At 55.1% G+C, this 12,738-nt stretch overlaps 1 protein-coding gene across 1 annotated transcript in view; it reads left to right on the forward strand.

The window, feature by feature from the left end:
- SMAC4_04816 (uncharacterized protein) overlaps positions 1-12,738 on the forward strand; it is a gene marked incomplete at its 3' end in the record, with an annotated part of 35,057 nt that overhangs the window by 20,769 nt on the left and 1,550 nt on the right. The window contains exons 10-11 of the mRNA XM_066090188.1: positions 75-10,377; positions 10,438-12,686. Of these exons, the coding sequence (XP_065945914.1) occupies positions 75-10,377; positions 10,438-12,686 (12,552 nt within the window). The remainder of the gene's footprint in view (positions 1-74; positions 10,378-10,437; positions 12,687-12,738) is intronic.

A 12,738-nucleotide genomic window follows, 5' to 3' on the forward strand; every position in this document is an offset into this window, starting at 1 on the left:
CCCAGTCCCACCTCTTTTCCCCCGTTTACCAATCGGATGCTTTGAAATCTCTTGTGCTAATCCAAATCCTGCAGGAAAACAAACCGTTCATTGGGCAGCAATCAGACATCCCACTTTTCACGCCTGAGGCTCAGGATTCTCAGGTACCCGAAGCCTTGGGACTGGTGCCAACTTCTGAGGCTAACCTTTCCTCTCCCCCACTTCCTTGCTGTTCTTCCCGCTCTTCCATGTCTGGTGCTTCTGAAGAAGAGCTTCCATTACCCTCAGAAGACCTTCCCCCACTTCCTTCCTCTCCTAACCTTATTCCAACTGCTATTGCTACCCCTATCGCTGCCACTGCCACTACCGCCACTACAACCGCTGCTGTTGCTGTTGCTGTTGCTGTTGCTGTTGCTGTCACTACCTCTACCGCTTCCGAGGCTACTACCGAAGCTATTGAAGCCACCCACGACGAGCATGCCCCGTCACAACGCGCGGCTGCTCGTTCTTCTTCTTCCCCTTCTTCATTTAGAATGACTGAGCCTGAAGAAGTGGAGCTCCCTCCATCTCCTCACTCACCGGCGCCGCACGCGCACACTGTCACTGCTGTGCCCAGGCCGGAGGAGGTGGAGTTGCCGGCTTCCCCTGCTGTCGATGAGCCTCATCGCCAACTCACTCAAGACATTGACGGCGACACCAAGCAGCCCGTACATGAGGCTAAACAACATGAGCATGTCGACGCTCGCTCATCTGAACTAAGCCTTGACCAGCACCAGCACCCTATTTCCGAGATAAGACCCACTGAGATCCAACTCCCGCCCTCACCGAAGGTTACCCCTGACTCCCCTGAGGAAGTGGAGCTTAACGCGGCTGCCCCTGAGGCTGAATCCACACCTATCGTCGACCTATCTTCTCATGGAGAACTTCCTTCGCATAACGAACTTCATCAATCGCCCAAGGTCACTGCCGATGCTCAACCTGCCTCAGAGCCCCCAATTCTAATGGCTGTCCCAAGCTCCCTGGACATGCCAACATTGGCCGAGATCAGATCAGAGGACGTGGGACTACAGTCCTCGCCTTCTGATGTTGAGCCTCTAGAGGAGCAACTTCAAATTATTACCGAGCTCCTTCAAGATACTACAACCTCGACCTGGTCAGCTGCGCCTGTTATGGTTCTTCCAAACGTAGAGCTTCCGACTTCCACTGAGCGCCTGGTTTCTCATTCTCCCGCGGTTGAGGCTTATGATGCAGTGATCCCAACTGCTGCCATTGAGCCTGAGCTTTCTGAAGTAGAGGATCTCCCGTCATTGTCAAAGCAGAGAACACTAGCCGACGAATTGGATGGCCTTTCTGATTCTGACTCCCATGAGGCTTCACGTTTTCCCTCTCCCTCTGTCGACGCCCAACGCGCCGAGCTTCCATCCTTCGCTGAATTCCCCAGAGACTCTGAAGAACTCCCATCCTCGCCAGCGCAGAAGACACTCGCCGATGAATTAGCAGACCTCTCCGATTCTCATGAACCTTCGCGTTCTCCTTCTCCTGAAGCTGGGATTCAAAGAGCCGAGTCCCCATCATTCACCGAACTTCCCAAGGATGCAGAACTCCCATCTTCGCACTCCTCGCCTATGGTGGCCCCTAAGGATGTAGAGCTCCCAACCTCCCCCGAGCTTATACTTTCGCCCTCTCCTGAGCCGAAAACCGATAATCAAGATAAGGACTTTCCAATCACGACCGAGTCACACGAGACCGCCAACATTATAATCTCAACCCCCACGTCGCCCAAGGTCAGGCTCGAAAACACCGAGCTTCCGCCTTCTCCGCAGCATCCTCAACTCTTGCCTTCGCCTAATATTGTACCCGGCTACCAGTTCTCGCCTGAGCCTATCTCTGACGACGAGGGCCTGCCGCTCTCACCTGGGGATGAGTTTGTGGATGATGACGACGAAGGGTCACCGGTTGATGTTGAGCAATACGAACGGAGCTTCAGTGATGATCCCCAGGATGGATACGCTTCTTCGCCCGAGGGTACTGTTGAGCATAGGGAAATCCAGCAGGAGTATCCTGAAGCCTCATCGCCCACTGTTGAGCTAGCTGAAGACGTAGAACTTTCGCGTTCTTCTTCGCTCGCATGGTCGCCAAGAATCTCACCAGCGGAAGTGGAACTCCCTGCTTCTCCCCTGGAGGAGGAGTTTGCGGCGGAAACTATCGAGTCGCCCAAGTTCCCTGCTTCGTCCCCTTCACCAAAGAGTACACCCGAGGACGCAGTCCTGTCCCCCGCACTTGAGGCGGCAATGGACTTCACGCCTTCTTCACCTGTTGAACGCTCGGTTCCTTCAACTAAGGATGCCCTTGAGGAAAGGGCCGTCTATCCTGCACCTGAGGAGGAGTCGGTATCGTCGCCCCAGATTACACCCGCGGATATTGAGCTCCCAGCTACTCCTACCGAGCAGAATATCGCCTCTGAGAACGCCGAGCTTCCGTCTTCCGATAAGAGCATCCCAAGGGACGCGGTCCTTTCGCCTGCACCTGAGGTCGAGACCGTTAAGATTGCGCCTTCGTCCACAGTGCAACACCCTGTTTCTCCCAAGATTCCATCCGAAGATATGGGATTGCCAAACCCGCTGTTGCCTGAGGCCGAATATGAAGAAATGGAGCTCCCGATTACTGCCACTGCCGCTCAGTTGCCTGAAGATATTGAGCTGCCGCAGTCACCTGTCGAGACTGAGTCTAACGAATTCGAACATCCACCTACCACTGGGATTCCTACTGGCACCGAGGTTTCGACTTCCACTTCACCAAAGATCTCTCCCCAAGACGTGGAACTCCCCATGTCGCCCGAGGTTGAAGTCCAGCACGTGGAGTTCCCCACTCCCGCTCACGAAGTCACTCGTAGCCTTGGCGATCAATCTGACAACATCCACGAAGAAATCTCATCTTCCCCGAAGGTTACGCCCGCGGACATCGAACTCCCAACTTCGCCTGTGGAAGAAAGCACTCCCACCGCGTCTGAAGAACTGCCCAGCTCTCCCGAGGTCGAAGTTCAGCACGTCGAATTCCCAACTCCCGCTCACCAAGTCACCCGCAGCCTTGGCGACCAATCTGACAAAATCTACGAAAACTCATCCTGGCCAAAGATTGCGCCCGAGGACATCGAACTCCCAACCTCGCCCGTGGAAGAAAGCACCCCCGCCGCGTCTGAAGAACTGCCCAGATCGCCCGAAACCCAAGTCCTAGACTCACCCAAAATCATGTCCGGAGACACTGGTTTGCCCGAATCGCATATGACCAAAGCGGAAGTCGAGGAGATGGACCTCCCTACAGCTGCTGAGCAGGCCACTGAGCAGGATGAGCAAAGCGTTGGTGAACAATCTGACAACGATTTCGAGGCTGAGCCTTCGCCTAAGATTGTGCCCGTTCCCGAGGAGGTTGAACTCCCGCGCTCGCCTTCGCCTGTTGAGGACGTGGAACCTGTGGAGGACTTGGAGGATTTGGATGTTGATGTTGATGTCGATGAGATGCAGCACTTGCATTCGCAGCAGATTATCCCGCCTGGTCTTCAGCGTGCGGTTTCGCCTGATACTATTGCCGAAGAGGTCGGGCTTGTTCCGGAAGAGGTCGAACTTCCTGCTTCTCCCGTAACCGAGGCCACGCCAGAGGATATTGAGGCTACGCCAGAGCATATTAAGGCCCCACGCTCGCCATTGTCTGCCGAGTTAGACGTCGATGAGCTTCAGCACATGCACTCCCGGCAAATCATTCCGCCCAATCTTCACCGTTCAGTTTCCCCTGCACCTATTCCAGAAGAGACACAATCCCCGGCTTTGCCCGAGACTATTGCGGAGGATATTGAGCTTCCTGCTTCTCCCTTGACTGAGCTCGCTTATGAAGAGGTTGAGGTTACACCAGAGCATATCGAGGCCCCGCGCTCGCCATCGCCTGCTGGTCTGGACGTCGATGAGGCCCAGCACTTGCACTCCCGGCAAATCATTCCGCCCAATCTTCACCGTTCAGTTTCCCCTACAGCAGTTGCTGAAGATGCCCAAGTTGTTGCCGAAGAGCCCAAGCTTATTCCGGAAAAGCTCGAATTTCCTGCTTCTCCTATAACTGAGGTTGCGCCAGGGGATATCGAGGCCCCAAGATCACCTTCGCCTGGTGAGCCTGAGCCTACTGGGTTGGATGTCGATGAACTCCAGCACTTGCATTCGCACCAGATTGTTCCGCCTAATCTTCAGCGCTCCGTTTCGCCTCATAATGTGCTCGAAAAGGCCGAGGTTGCTACTTTACCTTTGGCTGAATCTACACACGAGGAAGTCGAGCTTTCGCGCTCACTCTCGCCTGTACCTAAGGTGGATGTTACCGAGCTTCAAAGCTCGAACCAGATTCCTCCTCTGTACGTTCAGCGTGCAGATTCCACTTGGGGTGAAGTTTCTGAAGATGCAGAGCTTCCCACCTCGTCTATAAAGGATATCGTATCTGAAGAGGTTCAGATCCCCGCTTCGCCAAATGCTGCTCCTACTGAGAACGAGCTTCCAACTTCAACTGCATCCTCGCCTAGGATCGCACCCGAGGAGCTTGACATTCAGCGCTCTCCACCTGTGGAGGACTTTGACATTACCGAGCTTCAACATCAGCATTCAACTCAGATCATCCCTCCCCATCTTCAACGCTTCGTTTCGCCTACAGCCCAATCCCAGGCTGTTCCTGAAGATGTTGAGCTCCCTGCGTCGCCATTGGAGAAGCTCATGCCTGAGGAGGTTGAACTTTCACGCTCACCTTCACCGGTCAAGAAGGAATTAGATGTCATCGAGATGCAACATCAACATTCGACCCAAGTCATTCCTCCCCATCTTCAACGCTCCGTGTCGCCTACAGTCGAGGCCCAGGCCCAGGCTGTTCCAGAAGATATTGAGCTCCCTGCTTCGCCTTTGGAGAAGTTCACGCATGAGGAGGTTGAACTTTCGCGCTCACTTTCACCTTCACCTTCACCAGTGGAGAAAGAATTGGATATCGTCCAGATGCAACATCAACACTCGGCTCAAACCCTCCCTCTGTACGTCCAACGTGCAGATTCAACTTGGGGTGAAGCTGAGGATATTACTGAGAAGGTTGAAGCCTCTCCTGCTTTGCCATTGGAGAAGTCCACGCTTGAAAGAATTGAGCTTTCAGGATCCCCATCCCCAGTGGAGAAGGAACTGGACGTCATGGAGATGCAGCGTGAACACTCTGCTCAGATGATTCCTCCCCATCTTCAACAACGCTCCGTGTCGCCAGATCAACATCCTACTCAGAGCCTTCCTCTGCTCGCTCCTCTGTACGTTCAGCGTGCAGATTCAACCTGGGGCGAGGCTGTTGTTGAGGATGTGTTGGAGCTCCCGCGAACACCGTCACCTGTTGACGAGTTTGAAGCGTCCGATGTCCAAACTACCACGTCGCCAAAGATCGTTGGTGAGCTGGACGTTTCTGAGACCCAAAGATTGCATCCAAGCCAGATGCATCCTCTATACGTTCAGCGAGCGGATTCAACTTGGGGTGAGGTTCTTGACGAGCTTGACCTTCCGACTTCGCCTCTGGAGAAGATCGCACCTGTCGAGGTCGAAGTTCCTCGCTTACCTTCACCGGTGGAGAAGGACTTGGACGTCGTTGACATGCAGCATGAACACTCTGCTCAGATTCTTCCTCTGTCGGTTCCTCTGTACGTTCAGCGTGCAGATGGAACTTGGGGCGAGGTTCCTGAGGACGTTGAGCTCCCGCGAGCACCTTCGCCTGTCGAAGAAATGGAGACCTCTGAGCATCAACTAGTCTCCGACCTTCGGATCATTCCAGAGGATATCGAGCTCCCAGCTTCTCCTGTTACTGAGGATGTGCCCGGAGAGACTCAGCTGCCACGCTCGCCATCACCTTTCGACGAGTCCAAGATCACCGAACTCCAACATCTGCATTCGGCCCAGATCATTCCCAGGAACATTCACCTTGCGGCTTCATCTTCCGGCTCGCCAAAGATCAGAGCGGAGGAAGTCGAACTCCCCGCCTCGCCTGTGGAGGAACTGGACGTTGATGAGCTTCAGCGATTCCACTCAAGTCAAATTGTTCCTCCGCATGTTGAGCGTTCGGTTTCGCCGTCCGCTGAGGATGCTGTTGCTCAAGATGTGGAACTTCCGTTTTCTCCAGTGGTTGAAAAGGCAGAGGAGCAGCTTCTGGTTGAGCCTATTGATCATTCTGAGGTTCCAGAAGAGCAAGACGAAGAGCAGCATGACAAGCACACTGCTCCCGTAGATTCGCCCGTCACTGCACCCAAAGACGTCGAGCTCTCTCATTCGCCTGTTCTTCTGCCCATAGACGTTGAGCTTCCGGCATCACCTGCCACCGAATCAGACCCAGAACCAATTGAGGAGCCCGTCCGCCAAAGTTTCGACTCGGACCTGTTCTACGATGCCGTTGAGGGTAAAGGCAAACAACCCGCAACCGGTGCTGAGGAACTAACACAACAGGACGATACTTCAAAGACAAGTCCGGCACAGAAGTGGGAGGTGCTCGACAATGATGACCTTGACTCTATTGACGGCGTCGATTCAGAACCCTCGGAAAACGGCCTACTCACGGAGGCTCCAACAAGTAAGCAAGCGAACCAAGAAAAACCAGTGGCTGCTGCGATCGAGCGATCGGAAGATGATGCCCCCATCATACCTCGAACTACCACTACTACTACTGGCGACGGACATCATGCTGACATTCTCAGCCGCGAAGCAGACACCAATGTGGACCTTCGTCGGTCGGCTGGTGGGTCGCCAGTTCCAACTTCCACGTCGATAGCAGCAGCCACCGTCGCCGCAGCAGGAGCAACAGCACTCGCTGCGGCCGCCATGAATGAGCTTCTTACAACATCAACAAAAGACGATGAACCGGAACTGAGAGATGATACCGTTGAAGTCCACCCCGCCGTCAAGGGCACCATCAACAGAGGCTTCGATGAGTACGACTATGCTACTACTGCGCTATCTCCCACCATGGTTGGCCTTGGTCTCATTGAGGATGCCCCCATGGAGCTGTATCCCATGGATGGGCCCTCTCCCAAGCTTCTCTCCGCTTCCACATTCCCTCTGGAGGAAGCTGGAAATGATGAGGGCGATTACTTCGCCAACGTCAAGCTGCCCGAGGGTGCTACCTTCGAGGAGCTTCCTTCCGAAGCGGAGGAGCCTGCTCATGAGCACGCCAGCCACTTCACTCATGATCCGCCTTCCGAGCCTGAAGAGCATGAAGTTAAGAAGGCAAGGAAGTCAGTCGACGAACCGCAGGGGCCTGAGACACTCTTCGCTCCACGCAAGCCGATGCCATATTCCTCAACCAGGGAGATACCAGTCAAAGGATCTTCTCCCAAGTCCGCTGCCCCGTCTCCTTCCGCTAAAGAGACGCGCCAACCACCCAAGCCAGCAGAGCCAGTCAGACACAAGCGCATCAGGTCCACCGAGCCAGCCCGTCTCTCCAACGAAGCCCTCGCAGCGTCTCTCTCGCCACCCGCTAAAACCTCAACCAGAAACTCATGGCCTGCCGCTTCCACCGGAAAAGCCAAAGCGCTCGCCGCTTCCTTCCTTGAGTCTTCTTCCGTCAACCGCGGTTCCTCACCCGTCACGCCCCGCTTCCCGCCATCTGCCATGCACCAACAACAGCCACCAGTCTCAGTCCTGCTCAAAGAACAATCCCAGCGCCGGTCCCGCGAAATAGCAGCCAATTACCTCGAGATGTTCGCCGACGACCGTAAATTCCGATCAAAATCCCGACCTCGCAGCCAACCGTCATCTTTTTTAGGTCGGGCAGCACCGGACGCCGCTATTAATAGGGTGCCGGTGCCGGTTGATTTGGATTCGTTGGGTCAGACTGTTGTTCCTGAGCCTGAGGAACCTGAGAAAGAGAAAGAAGAGCCGGCTGGTGCTAGTCCGCCCTATTTCACTAGCTCGGTAGACTCGATGGGGTCACCGCCGGGTGGACAGGAACAGTCGCACTCACAAGCTTTGTCGCAAGCTCTGGAGCTGGCTGTTTCCTACTTGGATGACGAGGGTGAGGACGTCGGTGCCGTGCCCATGGTTGTTACACCTGGGGTGGATATGGAGATTACGCCTAGTCCTGAGAGTTTGCCTGAGTTGCAGCCTGAACAAACCAAGACCAGTGAGCGTGGGGTTGAGGTAAAGGCTGCACAAGAACCTGAGCCTGAGCCTGAGCCTGAGCCAGCAACATATGAACATGGCAATTCTCCTGTTTGGGGACGAGGAATGTCTCTGCCTAGTGTCGAAATCCAGCCCGCCACTCCCGAGGCGAGAGCTGACAAAGAAGAGGTCGAGTCCTTGTTCGAAATTCCTGCGCATGCGCATGGGGTTGAGACTTTGTCGACGGTGATGGAGGAGTCGGAACCTACATCTGCTGATGAGGACCAGGAGGAACCTACTCCTGTTCCTGCTTTTGTGTCGACTTTTGAAGCACATGAAGCTCCTGTCATCGAAAGGTCCGAACATGACGAGCGCTCTCCTTCACCTGAACTCCCCAAGGAGGAAGTCCACCCGACTCCATCTGTTGAGCTTGACATTGCTGAGATGCAGCGGTTGCATTCAAGACAAATTATCCCGCCTCATCTTCGGCGTTCGGCTTCTCCCACTCCTCAAACCAAGCCTGAAGAGGTTTTGCTCCCATCGTCGCCTGTCCTGGAGCCCCAAGACGTTGAACTCCTTTCGTCACCTGTATTTTCTGGGGAATCTCAACACACTCCGACCGATATCGACATTGCCGCACTCCAGCAGTTGCACTCAGGACAGATCATCCCTCCCAACCTTCAACCTTTGGATTCTCCCACTTCTGAGGTCACCCCCGAAGAGGTTAAAATCCCCTCTTTTGAGCCTATCCTGAACCCAGAAGATGTGGAGCTTCCCACCTCTCCGGTGGAGGAGATGATCCCCATTGTTGCCACGGGTTTGGTCGCAGCTGGACTCATGTTAGCTTCTGAGGCTTCCGAGGCTTCCAAGCTTCACGATCGCTCAGACGAAGAATATTCTGTACCCGCTTCTCCAGTTTCAGTTAGAGAAAGCGAGAGACATCTGGCTGACAAGGTCGAAGATGCTCACCGTCCTGTAACGCCAGAGGTGTATCCTCAGGATGTTGAACTCCCTGCTTCCCCCGAGATTAAGCCCCAGGATATCGAGCTGCCTACCTCTCCCAAGGTTTTGATGGATCAGCCTCCTCAATCCCCTCCCGGCGTTCCGGGCTACAGCTCCAGGCCAGCGCCGCCGCCTTACAATCCTCCCTCTGACAAGCCGCCCCTGCCCTCGGACTGGACGCCTATGTGGGACGACGAGTATCAGAGATGGTACTACGTTGAGGAGGCCACGGGCCGCTCGCAGTGGGAAGCTCCTGGCTTTGAGGTTGAGTTGCCTGTTTCTCCGAGAATTGTTTCTGAGCAGGTTGAGGTTTCTTCTTCTCCTGCTATTGAACCCAGGGATGTTGAGCTTCCGTCATCTCCTATCGAACGTGAGGAGGTGCAGCTCGCCTCTGATTCTGATTCTGATTCTGACGAAGAGGCGGAGGAAGACAACAAGCCAACTGATGAAGCTCCTCGTGTCCCAAGCCCCGAGGAGATCGAGCTACCTTCATCTCCTGCCATTGAACCCAGGGATATTGCGCTTCCGTCCTCGCCTATCGACCAATCCGAAGATGCAGTGCTCGCCTCTGACTCTGACTCCGAGGCAGAGGAGGACAGGACAGTTGCTGAAGATGATGTCACAAAGCCCGAGGAGATTGAACTGCCCTCATCTCCTGCCATCGTACCCAAAGACATCCAGCTCCCTGCTTCTCCTGCTGTTGAGCTCAAAGGCATCGAAATCCCGTCTTCGCCCGAGCCAGAACATGAACTTGACTCCGAAGGTGAACCAGAAGCAGCAACACACTTTCTGCTCGACTCCGACGACGAAGACGAGGAAGATGACTACGACCCGCTAGCCGACCTCCTTCCCTCGCCCGAGGTCAGCCCCCAACAAAACCGTGAACGTTATCAGCGGGAACTTCCCCATCCTCATCCGCTCATGATGCACCCCGTCGAATACTCAGCGCCATATCAACCCGGATATGATGGGCCAGAGGAAGAGGTCCACACGCCTGTTCATGTTGAACCGGTTGAGTTTTGGCATTCGCCTGAGTTGAGGTACCATTACTCGCCTGAGCTGAGACCTGCCGAGCGGGAATTCGCGTCTTTCCCTGAGGTTAATCCCGAGGATGTGCACTTGCCTGCTTCACCTACAGAGGAGGAGGAGGTGCCGCATGTCGAAGGCGATAGAGGATTGTCCCATGACATGCCAGATGAGTGGCAGAGTGAAAGTGGAAGCGAGAGTGACGACAATGAGGATTTTGAGCATGACGATGGTCAGTAACACCTTGCAATGCAGAAAAGGGAGATTGAAACGGATTGCTAATTAAAACCAGATGCGGAACATGAAGTGCATCAAGCAGAAAGTGTCGCGATCGTCGCTCGCGCCGGCACCGTTGCTGTGTTTGGCGGCGCTGCTGCGGTTGTGGCGAACACTTCGAAGAAGGAAGACGAAGCGAAAGATGATCGCAAAGTGGAAGAACTGGCGGAGACTGAAGAGCAAGATGAAGAGGGTGAGAAGACGGAAAGTGAGAGTGATGAAGGGAATGAAAGAAGCGAGGATGAGGACGACCAAGTCAAACCTGTCACGGCTGTGCGAGGTGATGACAAGCGAGAAGACAGCGAGGATGAAGATTCGGAGTTTGAGGGGCAGAGTGAGAGAGGAGGGTCTGAGGATGACCATGAAGATGACAAAGAGGACTACCATGGTGAGGATGAAGCCAAGGGCACTCCCAGGGCTATTCCTGGAGATGGCGACAAACAACGTACGGAGGACGACGTGCTGTCGGTTTCGATCATGAACGATGCGGATACCAAGAGCCTGGCAAGTAAGCCTTCTTCTGAGGGACTTCCCGAACCTAGTCTCGACCGCCAAGATTCCGAGACGCTTCCCAAGGCAATCAGGGAAGGAGCGCCAATGCCGTGGGCAACCCAAAGCAAGCGTCGGGAAGAGTCCCACTCGCCTCCCCCGGTTGTGCAACGCACGTTCTCTTTCCCTGACGACATTGCGGAGGAGGAAGCATTTACCGTCAGTCGCTCCAACACGATGGCGAGTGAAGGTGGTGGTGACACGAAGCATGGGGAAGGTCCGGCCGCAGACAGTCACGCGACATCGGATCAACCTCACCATCATCAACATCAACAAACCCCCAGCGCGCCCATGTCCACCATTTCAGACTACGCGCATTCCTACAACAGCCTACCGACGTTGCGGGAGGAAGATTGGGCAACGGATGACGACAGACACAAGAGCGACCAGGACGGCGATTCACCCATCAACAAAGCCAGCATCACGGGCCTTTTCAGATACGGGACTCCCATCATGGATCCCAACCGTGATAGTGGCTTCACCTTATCGGCCAGGGGCTCGCCGCAGATGCCACGGTACGCGGTCTTCAACGAGCAGTATCACCAGCAACAACTTGAGCGACAAGCCCAGATCAAGGAGGAGGATCTGCGAGAGAGAGGGGTTGATCTACGGGATTTTGCCAATAGCCCGTCTGCTGGCAGTGACCGGACCGAGACTGGACCTTCGTCTCCTCTGAGAACTACTGGGACTCCCAAGATCCAGGAACCAGTGCCTCAGAACACGGAGGTCAACATGGATGTCGTCAAGGAGCAGCAACACAGCAGCAAGGAGACAAGGCGGGAAACACCACAAGACAAAGCTGCTGAGCAACATATTCCCAAAACCTTGCCAGGCCTTGGAGTCCCCGCGATGAGGCCAACAGGCGCTTTCCGGAGTGTCTCGGACATCAGCCAGCAATTGCAATCAGCAGTCTCAGGAAGCCAATCGCCATCACCGGTTGGCCGGCCAATCCCATCCAACACTGGTGTTGCACGACAGGGACTGCGGTCTCCCGAGCCGCTGAGTACTGCCAGCAACTTCTTCAACAACTTGCGGCCTGACAGTCCAGGCAGCACCACCAGTAGCATAATCAGCAGCCGGTCTCACACGAGCACTCCCCCGCTCAGGCGGATGGACAAGCGGGCCACTGGCAACCTGCGCTCCCTTTCCTTTGGCAGCCAACAGGATCCCGCCGCCAAGTCATTCCTTGGAACACTTGCAGAAGAGGGAGAACAGCAAGGTGAGGGAGAGACTGCTACTGCTACAGTGAGCCCTCCACCACCAAGTTCCAGAAGCCTGAACGCTGGTGGCACTGTCAGCCCAACAACTCCCTCGCGTGGTGGTGGTCAACAACACAGTGACACCATTCCCACCTCCACCACCCGATCGGGATCATCGCCGACGGCTGCCCCCCACCACCAAAACCAGGCCCCAGCCACCCCTAGTCCTCCCCGGCCCAACACTAGCAGGGCTACCAGCGCTAACAGCGTCCTTGCTGGGGCCGGTGCAGCTGCCCTGGCATTGGGCACTACCCACTTGCTCTCCACTACCACCACCAACTCCAGCTCCAGCCCTGTCGCCGGTGACGACAACAAGAACCTCGACACCAAAGACAAACACAAACAAGCTGCTGTGGTGACAACGCCCCGGGCTCTTTCTGTCGCACTATCTCCCACGCCCGTCGCCAATGAAGGCCGCACCCGATCTAAGGGGTCAATGGATGTGTCCGACGTTTATGTAAGTTTTTTTCTGTCATTCAAAACTGTGTGAAAAGCACGCTGGCTGACAC

This window comes from Sordaria macrospora, chromosome 1 (genome assembly GCF_033870435.1).
Source record: "Sordaria macrospora chromosome 1, complete sequence".
Lineage (NCBI taxonomy): Eukaryota > Fungi > Ascomycota > Sordariomycetes > Sordariales > Sordariaceae > Sordaria > Sordaria macrospora.